This window comes from Raphanus sativus, chromosome 5 (genome assembly GCF_000801105.2).
Source record: "Raphanus sativus cultivar WK10039 chromosome 5, ASM80110v3, whole genome shotgun sequence".
Taxonomy (NCBI): domain Eukaryota; kingdom Viridiplantae; phylum Streptophyta; class Magnoliopsida; order Brassicales; family Brassicaceae; genus Raphanus; species Raphanus sativus.
In genome coordinates, this window is record NC_079515.1 from 18,695,172 (window position 1) to 18,710,113 (window position 14,942).

At 30.6% G+C, this 14,942-nt stretch overlaps 4 protein-coding genes and 1 pseudogene across 4 annotated transcripts; 3 read left to right on the forward strand and 2 right to left on the reverse strand.

Moving 5' to 3' along the window:
- Positions 1-892: 892 nt before the first annotated feature.
- LOC130494913 (pentatricopeptide repeat-containing protein At1g12300, mitochondrial-like) lies at positions 893-1,656 on the reverse strand (annotated as a pseudogene).
- A 115-nt stretch (positions 1,657-1,771) lies between these two features.
- On the forward strand, positions 1,772-2,555 carry LOC108858417 (uncharacterized). Its single transcript, XM_018632344.2, has 2 exons — positions 1,772-1,905; positions 1,976-2,555. Exons 1-2 carry the CDS (start codon positions 1,772-1,774, stop codon positions 2,553-2,555), a joined length of 714 nt encoding a protein of 237 aa, XP_018487846.2.
- A 183-nt stretch (positions 2,556-2,738) lies between these two features.
- Positions 2,739-3,702, forward strand: LOC108858418 (uncharacterized). Its single transcript, XM_018632345.2, has 2 exons — positions 2,739-2,870; positions 2,949-3,702. The coding sequence occupies exons 1-2, from the start codon at positions 2,794-2,796 to the stop codon at positions 3,559-3,561; spliced, it is 690 nt and encodes a 229-aa protein (XP_018487847.1). The 5' UTR covers positions 2,739-2,793; the 3' UTR covers positions 3,562-3,702.
- A 2,123-nt stretch (positions 3,703-5,825) lies between these two features.
- LOC130512733 (uncharacterized) lies at positions 5,826-7,133 on the reverse strand. Its single transcript, XM_057011003.1, has 2 exons — positions 6,945-7,133; positions 5,826-6,760 (listed from the first exon to the last, which is right to left on the reverse strand). Exon 2 carries the CDS (start codon positions 6,752-6,754, stop codon positions 5,936-5,938), a length of 819 nt encoding a protein of 272 aa, XP_056866983.1. The 5' UTR covers positions 6,755-6,760; positions 6,945-7,133; the 3' UTR covers positions 5,826-5,935.
- A 2,505-nt stretch (positions 7,134-9,638) lies between these two features.
- On the forward strand, positions 9,639-10,625 carry LOC108837423 (uncharacterized). The gene has a single exon (XM_018610469.2). It carries the CDS (start codon positions 9,639-9,641, stop codon positions 10,623-10,625), a length of 987 nt encoding a protein of 328 aa, XP_018465971.2.
- Positions 10,626-14,942: the final 4,317 nt, after the last annotated feature.

The window sequence follows — 14,942 nt, forward strand, 5'->3', positions numbered from 1 at the left end:
TCGGATAATAACACTTCGGGTTCGGTTAAAAATTATATTGCATCCTAAAACCCATAAAGTAACCATATATCATTCGGATTCGGGTTATATCGGTTCGGTTCGGATATAACCAAAGTAAAGAAAACAAAAACTTAAAGAAAAACATAAAGAAAAACAACTAAATTAATAAAAATTAATCTATCACACATAAAATTGCTAAAATAACAATAAAATATTAAATCAAGTATAAAAACGAACATTATTTGTAAACAATATACATTATATTATAGAGAGTTGACTTGTTATTCCAATGAACAGATTATAAATTACTTATTTATAACTAATTGTGTACTTAAAATATTTTTAATATTGTTAATATTTATTATTATATATCATATTACCACGAATATTAAATTTAATAACTAAAATACTTATATATATATTTCAAAATATTTATATTAACTATTAGTTTCGGGTTTTTTGGGTTACCCGTTCGGGTTCGGTTAATAACACTTCGGATTCGGATATTTTTTATACCACCCTACAAGACCCGTTCGGATATTTTTATATTTCGGGTCGGATAACGGGTCGGGTTTTTCGGTTCGGATTTCGGGTTCCGGATTTTATGCCCAGGCCTAAGTGATCTAATTATTTGCATAAAACAAAAATAAAAATAGAAGACTAAGTCTCAAGACTTCCGTTGAACTTTACTTTGAATTTCTTGTGGAGATGAGTTTTCCATAGTTAGCTTTGTTTGCTGACTCATCAATCAACCAGTTTAGCTTTACAATATCTGTTTATAAGGATAATAAACGTCACGATATCAGGATCAGATCCCTTGCAAACCATCAAATCCATCATCTGATTGGCTTCATCTAAGCGGTTTATGATGCAAAACCCATATATCAAAGAATTATGAGTTACGATGTATGTCTCTTGTGATCATCTCATTGTACAATTCTTTAGCCTTAGTAGTAAGCGTTTGGGTTGATTCCTTTGGTTTCAATTTCAATGAAAAGTCTGAGGGCACATATTGGTGGCTCCCATCTTTGCAAAGACTATTAATACCACCATACTGTATGCAACAATTGATCAAATCAATTGCTTCAGACACTTAACCTTTGAGAGTCAAAGTGTTAGCTTAACACTGTTAAGTATGACGAGATTTGGTATAACCTCCCTTTCTACCAATCAATAAACAAACTCCACAGCGTCAGAAACTCGACCTTGGAGACATAATCCGTTTATCAGAGTTGATAATGTGATTGTGTTAGGATCGTACCCAAGTTTTAAGATCTTTCCCATAACAGAAAAAGGATAACCGAGCTTCCGGCGGCGGAAGAAGCAGTTGATCATCATGTTGAGAGAGTTGATGTTGTGCACAATCCCGTTCAGTTCCATCTGAGAGCAAAGATGTAACACGAGGTCATACTGTTTTGTTTTGGCAACTGCACTAAACAATCTACTGAAAACGATGGTAGGAAGAGGACGAGACAGAAGCTTTGAAAGAGATCGACAGCAACATCTTTCTTGATACCAACAATCCAACTTCTCAAATCTCTCTTTGTAAAAAAACATTATCATCCAAAAACATTCCGGTGAACCGGTAATCTCTATTTATGTAAGTAGGCCCATTTTTGTAGATGACCGTTTTGGGCCTACGTCTGGTTTATGCATCATAGTTTTTTTTATTCCATATTGAATGTGTTAAAAGTTATTTGTCCCCAAAAAAAAAAAATGTGTTAAAGTTACGATCGAGGGTTGTTGTGTCCGTTGTTACCAAAAAGTGCATATGGAGCCCTCCTCAATATGTTCCTCAGCTATCTCGATCATCTCCAAACAGATGGAATCAATGTCAATGACAAATGGTGTTCTCCGTCGTACCAAAACGATTCCACAGTCTAGATATTCTCCTTACAGTTCGGGGTCTGTTACATTCGTTTCCTATTTTACTCAATTCATATGGTTAACTCTGTTCTTTTCCCTTTTTTTTTAGCAGTACTAGTTTAAGCAAGCAGAAGGAGAAGCAAAAAGAAGAGGCTATACGACTTGGAACTGAGCTCTCAATCTTTGTGGCTGAAGCAACGTTCCTATTATCTAATGACATATATTCTGCGGTTTCGTTTGGTTGCTGGCTATGCAAGAACGTAGGGAACGAAAACTACGAAGGTCCGGTAGTGGGGAGGCTGTCTTGTGTTTTCCTTCACGTGTTTGAAACATATATCTTATCCAAAATGGAAGCGTGGTGTCACGATGGTGATAATTCAAAGCAATGGGAACTAATCACTGCGTCTACCCAGCATTTTTCTTTTACCGTCGAAGCTTTGGATCGCATTGTATCGGTTCTCAAGAATGGTGAAGTAGTGAAACCGTCTTGTCTTGAATACTACAACCAAGAAATGAAGAACCTAGAGGAGAAGTTGAGGTCTGCCAAGCATGTTTCACAGGCTAATGGGTTTGAGATGAATGCTATAAAGGCTACAGTTCCGCAGATGTGGATGTCACTATTTCAAGCAACACCCCAGGGGATAAACCCTAAAATAAGCTCCAATATGTCAGAGAACTACCCAAGATGACAAGGTGAGTGCATCATAAACTTATTTCTATTATTTTGGATTTTATAATCAATTTAAGGGATTTCAAATTGAAGTAAAGTTTTGATCTAGGGTTTTCGCTCAGTTGTCTTTTTGGTAAAAAAGTGATATTTTCCTTGATTACTTCTAAATATATATATTTTTTTTAAAATGGATCGGAAGCTCTCAAAGATTGCATAAGGAGCCCTTTTCGTTGACTTCCACTGACATCAAAAAACGAATGGACATAGTGTCGATGATGCAACGACTTTTACCGGGTAACACGAAACAGCCTAAATATTTACCTTGCACTACAAGGTCAGTGAGAAAATTTGCTTTACAAATTACAATGACAAAAGAGTTTATTGTTTTAGTCCCCTCATTTTGCTTTATTAGATTTACAAAGGAGAAGCAGAAAGAGGAGGTTGTGAAACTAGGAGTTGAGCTCTCTCTCTTTGTGGCTGAAACAATGTTCCTATTATCTGATGACATACGTTCTACATTGTACTTCTGTTTTTGGCTATTTAAGTTTCCAGGGAAGCTAAATTTTAATGGACCGGTTTTTGGAAGGCTGTTTCGTGTTGTTGAATATGTGTTTATAACACATATCAAACCAAAGAATGGAATCTATCATGATGGTGGCATATCAATCCACTGGCAACAGTTCAAAGCGTTGGGACCAAATTTTGCTTCTGTATTAAGAGTTTTGGATCGTATTGTTACGATTCTAAAAAATGGTGGCGAAGTGAAATTGTCTGGTTTCGGCTACTGCAACCAGGAGCTTAAGAAGGTAGAAGAGAAGTTAGGGTATTCCAAGGATGTTTCCGAGGCGAATGAATTTGTGAGGGAAGGGATAAAGTGTGACATTTTTCAGTTGTGGAAACCTCTCTTTGGAACAACACCTGAAGTGATAAACCCTATCACAAGAGTTCTTGAGCTGTATGGGCCTCTTGGCAAAGAAGTTAACCAGATTGCATGTTGTCAGCGCCTTGCTTCTTTACTAATATGATTCAGAGTTTTTTTCCTTTTTTTTGTTCAACCGAGTCAGAGTTTCTTAATTTGGAATATCATGTATTGATTGAATTATTGCAGCTTGGTGTCCCGCTTATGTATACTTTACATGTTTCTTGGAATTTAAGTTACTATAATATTGATGATTGGGGGTTTGAATTTATTCTTGGCATGTTTTTGCACTAAATTTGGGTGTCTACTACCTTTTTGCTAAAATGTTAAATTTTAGGAAAAATAGAAAAAGAGACATTCTCAATTTAGATTTGTTCCAATAAAATTTGTAGGGAATTATTTAGGTAACTAAAATTTATATTCATTTTAATACCATTACATCCTTCAATTTTAATATTTGTAATTTATTTAAGTTTTTATTAAAAAAAGAAAATAAAAACAGAAAGTAAAAATAAATAAAGATCATGAAAGACGTAAAATCAGTGCTCGTCCGGACTTTTCCGGCGCCTAAAGCGGACCAAAAAAATGTTGCTCCTTTATCTTAATTAAATCTTAACTAAAATTTTAAATATTTTAATATATAAGCATAAGTAGAAACATCAAAACAAAAGTTGTAGCTCATCTTATCTGTTTCTCACTTCCTATTTGCAGTTCACTTTGATTTCTAATACTATTTTAGTGGCATTTTCCCAAATCTAAAAAACAAAAAGAACAAAAATTAAATTTATAAATAGAGCAAAATATAGAATGGAATACGCTAAAATCAACTTTACAATTTTTATGTTTTCACAAAGTTTCAGAAAATGTTTATCCCTATGAGAGTTTTAAGTTTTGTGAATTTTAAAAGTCTCTAACAAAATTACAAAAACTTACAAAAGAGAAAAAAATGACAAAAGGCTTGCATGAAATTCCCATAGAGTTATTATGTTCAAAAAGAAAAAAAAAATCCATAGAGTTATTACGACAAAAGCCATTTACTATGAAACAGTGGAATACGGGTAACTGATAGTTCAAATTAATTATTATACGATCCTTTATTCATGCCAAAAAAATCCCTTATTCATATAGTTAGGAAACCAAAAAGAAAAGAAAAAGAAAAATGTGGAGAAAGTAAATCATTTTAATAAAATAGAAGAAGTCATACACCCGACATCAAGACAGCCCCATCTCACCAAGGTTTCTATGGAGCTAAGGTACATTGGTTAAATCTCTGTCTCCTAGTGACCACCGGATCTATTGTGCAAGAGTGTTGTTTCGCCAGATTTGTTCATGTCTGTCCTACTGCTGCGTTTCTAACACACTACGCCGTCTCAAGCATCGACGGTTCTTCACAAAACCGGATTTGTGGCCTTTCCGATCTCTTCATCGCTAGGACTATTGTGCAAGAGTGTAGACTTGCCAGATTTACTAACTACATAATTGTTGCATCTCTATCACATTACGCCTTCTCAAGCATCGACGGTTCTTCACAAAGTCAACTATGCGATCTTCAAACTGGAGTTGTTGCACGGAGACCCAGCTTCATATCAAGTCAGATAGGACTTCAAACCATCAATGTTGTCTACAGTTCTGGAGCTTCTCACCTAAAGTTCTTTGCCATACAGCATTCCAACTTATTCTTATAGGTGCATCAACGTCGTCTTCGACTATCAATTGTTCTTTCGAACAATCGTCATGGAATCAAAAATGAAACTTTCTTTTGGGTTTCTTCATTTCACTGAGCATGACTCGCCCCTCAATAGTTTTATCTTTAGTTGTTTTGTAATGTTTCCTAGTTTCTTTCTACTGTCGAGTACGTCTCCGGAATCTTCTGCTTCAGTTGTAAACCTTTATGTTCTTTGAGCTTTTAATATAAGTTTCGTGTTAAAAAAAAAAAAGTCATTAAGTTGTTATATTTGGTCCCTACAGCTGTAGAAGCATATAATCTTCATTTCATTAAATCTCGAAAGCATAACACATAATATTGCAAAGAAATATTGATCTCTGTATCCGTCGTAGTCTTCGTTCGTTTTCAGTTTCGATTTCAATTTATGTTTCCCTATAGTCCAAGTTGAAGCTCGAATTTAGATTATGTCTTCTGGGTCAATGATTTGAATAGACAGTGTGCTGTAGCCTGCATCGTGTAACGCAGAAGAAAGAGCTCTGTTTTTGCCAAAAACAGAGTCTGGGATGGTTGAGTGAGAGTAAACAGAGTCTACAGCATGTAGCATTGAAATTCTCACGTGGTAATCATACATGTAAATCTGCTAATACAGAACAAAATCCTGAATAGTCTATTTTGATACAAAATGTGTTTCACCATGGTCTCAAACTATCATAACCCACACTGAACCCACATCTTCACTTTTGGTAAAATCTAGAAAAAAAAGAAGAGAAAATCGTATTATGCTCTCACACAACCAATTTGAATAATATGTATTTCAGTCTTCACCACCAAACATTCCTTGAATATCATTGTCCACGCCATCAAAAAACTCATCTGGAGGAGGATCCATGTTTAACAGATTCCACTGCTCTTGCCCGTTGTCTACATCGTCAACCCAGTATGGTCCCAAATCTTCCAATGCTTCTGGTTCGAGTTCTGCGATTTCTCCAAAAGCTGCTGCTGCTTCTTCCTCTTCATCTGATTCCCCTAAACCGTTAAAATCAACAATCACTCCACCATTATGCGCTTGTGAACCGCCAGAACGTCCTGGTTCATGATTCATTGTAGTGAGAATATATAGCCATTCCAAGTTAACGAGATTATCCATCAATCCATTACAGACATGCGGTGGCTGTTGCAAACCAGTAATCTGTTGCAAACCAGGATCATCTTCCAAATTGAGCTGCTCTTCGATGTTCTCTAGCATCGGCCGCAAACCACCATTATTCTCTGTTGGCTCCACACCACCATTGTGCACTATCTGTTGCAGGCTGAGATGATTCCCATTATTCTCTATTTGCTGCAAACCGGGATGATTCACATGATCCTCCATCTGATGCAAAGCGAGATGATTATTATTGCCTATGATCTGTTGAATCTCTTGAATCTCTTTCATATCGAAAAGATTCCACATCTCTTCCACATCTTCCTCGTTAGCCCAAAATGGTTCTGAATCATCAAAGCGCCCTGGTTCTTGGACTACATCAAAATCTTGGGCTTCTTCTACCTCGTCATCCGATACAGCTCTTCCGTTGAAGCCTCCCCAACCTCCGTTACCATTAAAGTCGCCCCAACCTCCGTTACCGTTAAACATATTTCCCTGTTTGTAACGAAGAAACTCAGAGACTTAAAGTCGTTTCAATGGAACAGCAAAAAGGAAAAGATCATGGCAGACTATCTTTCTTCAAATCTATACGATAGAACAATAGCAGACAAAAAAAAGTTACGTGGAGACCTATGATATTCAATGGAGAAGAGCGGAGAGAAAGATGTCGTTCGATTACCTTAACGAAACACCAATAACAGAAGAACGTCGCGACCTTCGATAATTGATAAAGAACCTTCGTCGTTGTCTTCTTGGACTAGGTTTCCAGTAGAGCAGCGGAAGGGAAAGCTCACAATGCGTTTCTTGAATCTCTCCCGCCAACAACAGGCACTGGCTCTGTTTTAAGTGACTTGGCTGTTTACTTCCAAAGATCTTGGGAGAGAATGCTAAATATAAAGTGCCATGTCACTGACCTTTTGATCGTCTACTAACTTACTCTTAAAAAATTTATATTTTTAATAAAATAAATCTAAAATCCTCTCGGCTTTGTAATGTATTGTAGTTTTAAGCTGAGCAATTGCGTGAGTGATTATTTTTATTTTTATGCGCATAAGTATTTATTTTACTTGATTAGTGATATATAATTTTAACATTTACTATATTAATAATGGTTTAATATGATATTTTTAACCATAATATTTTTATAGTTTACCTGCAATAATTTAATTTGTTATTTCGACTTGTTAGTGACGTCTCTGTTTTTAAAACATGAACACTAATTAAAACATTAACCTCCCGTGATTTTACGAAAATAGTACTAAATGTAACATTAACTTAGATATTTATGTTAATCGAATAATTTTTCACTAAAAAATGACTCCATAATCTATACTAAGACATCTCCATTTCCACTAAATTTGTTCAAAAAAAAGAATATGAAGTAAGAAATGCTTCAATCTAACTATATATATATATATATATATATATATATATATATATATATATATATATATATCTCATTCTACAATAAAATTTAATCACTCCATAAATAAATCAATTTATTTTATATTTATTCATTACTCTATTATGGAGTGAGAAATGAAAAGGTTGTAGTATTTTTTATTTCATGCTTTCTTTTATTTTAATTTAGAAAGAAATAGAGTTTTACATGGGAGATACTCCAAGTCTAATCCATAAAAGGCTCAATTCATTTATTAAATAAAAAAAACTACAGTGTATCATGTTTTCATTTTTCCTTTCAAAACCTGATTTTCTCTTTGTTATCTTTATTTCATATTTTTTATATATTAAATTTTTAATTTACTATTTTTCCTCATTACGCAATGGTAAAATATGTCCAAAATGACTCAAGATATCAAAAATCCTAAATAGATAAACAAATTTTCAAAATGCCCTTTTTCGGTTCTCCCAGGTTCTTTTGACCTTAGGACAAACGACAACCTCGAGAGAAGAAAAACATAATATGTTGTTCATCTTCTGAAACAAGCCTTTACCCATCAATTTGCTGCTTGCATTAGATCAGGTTTGGATCAAGTTTAATCATGTCCGGTTTCGGTTCTCTAAATATAAAAATTTTGAACTCATTCAAATATTTTATCAGTTTTGATTTGGTACTATTTTCAGATTGGATTCGATTCATCAGATTCAAATTATTTTACCCAGCCCTAACCAAAATAGTTTAACTGAAACATTATCCAAATATTAAAATAATCGACCGGTTCCTATATCTTTCAAACGAAAACAAAAAAAAGAAATAAAAACAAAATATTCTCGCACTTTTAAAACGGATATTAAAATCTAATATCTTATATATTAAAACAGAAGTCACAATATTGATTCATGTGTGATTTTTTTTTTAAAATGGACCCTGACTAGAAATTTCATATCATTTATTAATTACTAAACATATACTTAATAATATGCATGCCTAAATATCTTTTGAAATTCTTTAACAATAATATCTTTTAATATATTTTCATTTGCATATATTAAAAATTTTGAAAATATGTTTAAAATATTATAGCAAGATCTAAATTTTCAAAAGTTAAAGTTAAATATTTTCACTAACTTCGTAATTAATTTTGAAATATTATTATACATTAATATATTCAATTATCTTTTATGAAATAAAAAATAAATATTCTATCCTAATTTTATATATTAAAGTATCACAATAAAAAATTTAAAAATATTATGTTGATCTACATATTTTAACAATATTTAAATTTTTTTCAAAAAGTTTATGTAAATATTTTCACTAATTCTTAATTAACAATGAATTATTATTATGCATTAATATATATTCATTTAATATTTATAAAATAACCATAAATCCTACTTTTATTTATTTTATATATCTATTACATTAAAACAGAAATCATGACTTTTTCATGTGTGGTTTTTTAATTTGGACCATCACTTAGAAAGTTTATTAAATGTATTTACTAAGACTAATATTAAATATAAACTTTAAAATATTTTAATCACAATATTTTTTGATATCTTTTCAGTTTGAATATACACATATTTATTTAATTTTTTTAATCAAATCTGTTTTAAAAGATTTTTACAGGATCTTCATTTTCGAAAATATATTTAAATATTTTTACTAATTTCGAAATTAGTTTGAAATATTATTATACCATATTATAACATATTTTATCTAGTATATAATCAATCAATCATATTTAAAGACAACTATTTTGTTGAGATAAATATAATAAAATTGTATTAAATTGATAAAATTTATATATTTTATATATTTTATTTTTGTAATTATAAAATATTTATGTTCAAAAATAAAATCTAATACATTGGTAGACGGGTTAACATTAGCAAACTATATAGTATTCGGAAACTTCGTGAAACATCAAAGGTCTTTGCTTTGGGACTTGTGTGGAGACTCTTCTCGATGTCTGGTTCTCTTTGGGTTGCCTGGGCTCATGCTGAGTTAATGAAGTCAGTCTCATTCTGGGATGTTAAAGAGACTGCTAAGGGATCTTGGCTATGGCGTAAACTACTTAAGTTACGACCGCTGGCTGCTTCTTTCTTGCGAACAGAAATACAGAATGGTGAATCAAGTTATTTCTGGACTGATGACTGGCTAGGAACAGGAAGACTGATTGATGAAACAGGAGAGTTGGGGCCTCGTTATCTTGGGGTTCCTCGTCACGCACTTGTTGCTGATGTTTGTGAAAGTGGAGTTTGGCAAATGAGAAGTCGAGGTAGAAGAGTCTTTCCGGATACGTATGACAGAATTGAGAATGCTCGACGGCCAGATGAGTCTTTGGGCAGGGATGTGATTATGTGGAAGCATGATGATGGTATATATAAAGATCAGTTCTCTTCTGCTAGAACCTGGGATCAGTTAAGAATCAGGGGTCATGAGGTTTCCTGGCACCACTTGGTCTGGTTTCCCCAAGGAGTTCCTCGCCAAGCTTTCATTGTATGGTTGGCGATTCGAGATAGACTATCTACGGGAGTACGTATGCGGAGCTGGGGACTTACGCAAGGCTGTGTTTTCTGTGGAGAAAGGGATGAAAGTAGAGACCATTTATTTTTTGCTTGCCCTGTCACTTACACTATCTGGACTACTCTCACAGCACATCTTTTGGGAGCTTCTGCTAATCCTGACTGGACGATTACGGTTGCCTCTCTCCTGAGACCGAATCGACCTAAGTTGGATACTATTCTTCTGAAAATGGTCTTCCACTCTTCAGTGTATCTCATTTGGAGGGAACGCAATTCACGTCGGCACCAAGGGCCCTGTCGATCTACGCATACTCTGATTGGGCAGATTGACAAAGCCATTCGCAATAGGATCTCTTCTCTAAAGTATGTTGGGAATCACAAGCTAGCAGGTTTGCTTACAAGATGGTTTGAAGTTTACTCAAGATGATGGGGGTTTTTATTTTTGGGTTGCATTACCACTAGCCTAGAGTCTTTTTCGTTTTCGATTCACTTAATCCCCTTTGTACATGACCATCAATTCTTTGATTAATCAATATAAAATTTAATCAAAAAAAAAAAACTATATAGTACATGTATAAAATTAGCATGTATTTCATTAAAATTAATAATATAAAATCTTTGTAACTACTTCAATCATGATATCTTTCCATTTTAAATATAAATAAATATATATATATATATATATATATATTTATATATTATATTTTAAAAATAATAAATCTGTGTAAAAATATTTTAAAATGAAACATTTAAATTATATCCTATTTTATCTACTTTATAGTCATAATCATCATGTTAAAATACAATTATTATATTAAACCAAATATGATAAAAGTATATTAAATTCATAAATTTTATTTCCATAAATATAAACTATTTATTTTAAAAATATAATATGATAACAGAACAATTTAAAATTAGAAAACTATATAATACATATCTAAAAATTAACATATCTTAGACTTTTTATATACAATTATATATTATATAAAATGAATAAGCATAAAAATATTTTTAAAAGAAAATCCAACTTTGAAGTACGGGTCAGAATTTACCAAAACCTAAATAGAAAATAATTTTCAAATATATTTTCTCATGAATATATTACTTGCTTAATAACTAAATGAAAATACAATACGATAAATATATAATAAGAAGTGACAAATTCCTACGATTTTAAATAGTTAACTAATTATAACATGTAAATTATAAAAATTATTGTACATGATTAATGTTATATAATATAAAACATTTATATGAAAATTGTTATATAAATTATTGTACATGAAAATTGTTATATAATAATATAAATTGATGATTAATGTTAAAAATATAAAACATTTATGTTCTAAAACAAATATTTATGTATATTTTGAAAACAAATATCCGCGCTGTTGCGCGGATCAAGATCTATATTTATTATTTAACAAGATTAAAATTCACTATTTGACTTGAAACTCAGATTCTTTTTGATAATTGAATTAGACAAATACCTATCACACTAGAGTGGTGGTAGTGGTGAAAACTAAAATATCCTATCTAAACTATTAAAATCTAAACTATTAAAATTAAAGTACAATTAGGAATTAACCCTAACTTTTCCCTAATATTTACAATAGCATGCCATTGACCTTAAATATCAACTAGACTTTGACCCGCTCGATCGAGCGGGTATCAATTTTTAATTTTTTTTTATTTTCGTTTGTAGGAAATGATTGCCTGATTGCAATGTGTGTATTATATTACTAATATAACATTTTGGAAGATAACAATGTCTTTAATTACATCGATTTGTTTTTGCATTCTACCGTAAATTTATAACTGATATTTATCAGATATATTATAAACAAATACAACATATTTATAGTTAAATTTATGTATAAAATATCTAGAAAATCAATTTTATGAATCAAAAAATAGGAAAAATAGATAAATATAAGTTAGAATGGTATTAAAAATTGATAAATTAGTTATAACATTTGTAAAAAAAAAAAAAAAATTGTAGGCAATTTATTCCATAGAATATTTGATTTGTATAGTTGCATCCATAGTTTCCAAAATAGAAAAGGTTTAGTATTGTGAAAATATTTTAAAACCCACGTTAAAAATAATCATAACTGTCTTGGCCAATTGTACATGTCAATTTAACTAATTTATGAGTATAATTTTTAATTTTAATTGATTTTTTAAAATTTCTAAATACTATCGTTATAATAAAAATTGTGAAGATATTGAATATGTGGATTTAAAATTGGTTAGTAAGATTTTCAAAAGAAAAAACATAGATTTTTTTGAAAATTTTAGCTAGCTAAAATAGGTAGGAAATGTTTAATATGAAATTTCTAAACACAATAATTTTATACTTTTAGTTAGCTAAAATACCTAAGCTTATTTGAATTAACATTCTTAGTTGGTGTCGATATTGCAAGAGAACTGATATGGCTGGTAATATATACATATAAATACGATTAGTGGGTCTTCTTGCCACTATGTTTCTTTAATTTAATGTGTGCTTTATATATTGAGTTCAAAGAATATGTTGCCTATACGATTTATGGTCAGAATTTTGGAATAGAGGAAGTTTATATTTATTCTGGCTGGGTGAAAAACATAAGGAAAATGTTTATCTCATAAATGAATTGTAGATGATTTCATTTATAGAAAATAATTTATTAGTTAGCTAGATTATAGGAAGTGTTGGACCCAAGTTAAGAGAAAATCACAATATTTTAGCCACCATTAATTGAACTTTGAGTGAATAGTTAATATTCTTTACGATTTTTGTGTATATGATGATTTTATGGTAAGTTCTTTAGTTTGAATTTGATTTAAGTTAGTTTTTAATTAAATTAGGAAAACAGTAAATATAAAGTTAGAAGAAGTTATTATTCCAATGGCATTGGAATGTAAATAATTTGCAATTTTGAGGGTGAATTTATATTTGTACTTCTCTTTTAATAAGATAGACTAGATTTTGACCCGCACGTCCGTGCGGATGTATTTTTTTTATAAAATACGTCGCTATTTATTAAACTGTTATTCATATTTCCAAATAAATCCACTTTTAAAATTATTATCCAAGTTTCCAAACAAATATTTTTTAAAATTGTTATCCATGTTTACAAACAAACTCATTTAGTACTTTAGTTTTGATGATTTAGACAATTAATCACCAAAACAGGACCGGCTGAAATCGTTTAGTAAGAAAAAAATTCAGGACCAATTGTTTAATGCATCAAGATACTTCCAACCAAAATATTATAAATATAAAAGAAATATGTGCATGTGAATTAAGAGGCCGTGTGCTGTATTGGTATACATGTTTTCATAGTGTAGAAAATAAAAGATTATTCATAATATAAAGCTTGTAATACGTTTTTAATAATAGAGATGAAATGAGATTATACAGTTCATCGGCTCATATAATTATAGTTGATTATCATGTTGTTAATGGGCTTCATGTAGATCTGTTAACGAAGGTTTTTTAGAGGTTTTATTTATTAATTAATATTGAGTGGCATAAGTTGGTAATTATTGTGGAAAAGTTAGGGTTAAGTACAAATGTACTTCAGTTTTAATAGTTTAGATATTAATTAGAAATCTTGAAGATCAAGTTTTGTAGATAAGGAATATGCTTAATGTTTAGAATATTTGTGAAAGATTTTTGTGCAGATTTTTTTATTATGTAGTTAAGTAGAAAACTCATCAATATACAGTATTTATTGTAATTAAATGGGTTTGTACAAAAAACGTAATGGCATACAGCAAGGCAATTAGAATAATCTTAAAACAAAAAGAAGCCCATAAAACTGTAGTACAAAAAATGTAATGGGTTTGTACCGAGGGGTGAAATCTATCGTAGTTAATTAGGCAAAAAAAAATAAATGAAATCAGTGGTATTTTGAAGTAAATATTGAGAAAAAGTAAAGGTTATTTTCCATTTGTATTTCAGTTTTAATAGGATAGATCCTTTTAAAACATTACTAAACCATCCTAATTAATATATGTGACAGACTTAACCGTATTAAATCGGTTCCATAACAGCTCCTATATTTACTCAATCACATTAACTAATATTACGATATCAATCTTTACTTAACACCTTCTATTTTTAAGCTACCTCATTTCCTAATATGATATCAAGTTTTTTATTAATTCTAATTTTCTTTATAACCAATATATTCCACATACCTATTTATACTGAATAAGCGGTATATGGAAGTATCAGTTATACAAATATTCATTTTATTATACCACATACCCAACGTAAGTCTTTTTTAACGTTACAACTTACAAGTCTAAAAATATAATCCCAAGTCACAACTAACTAAATAAGTTAAGCTAACTACAGGAATGTTTATTAATAATTTCAACGTATATTCTTTTTAGAGATCGTGTTAATCACGTTTGACAATAAATTAGTTAATTAGGATTTCCTTCTTGACCTATAGACAAGGATATCTATATCTTATTATATTATTAAAACTGAAGTATAAATTATGTTTGCTTGGAAACATAAATAATAATTTTTAAAAAGATGTTTGTTTGAAACTTGGATAATAGTTTAAAAAATAGGTTTATTTAGAAACATGAATATCAATTTAAAAAAAGAGTTTTGTTTGAAAACATAAATAGCATTATAAAAAATATAATGTTGTTTAAAAACATAGATATTAGTATATTAAGAAAAGAATAAATTTATGTTGTTAAGAAAAATTGGAAATCTATTATATTATGAGAAACT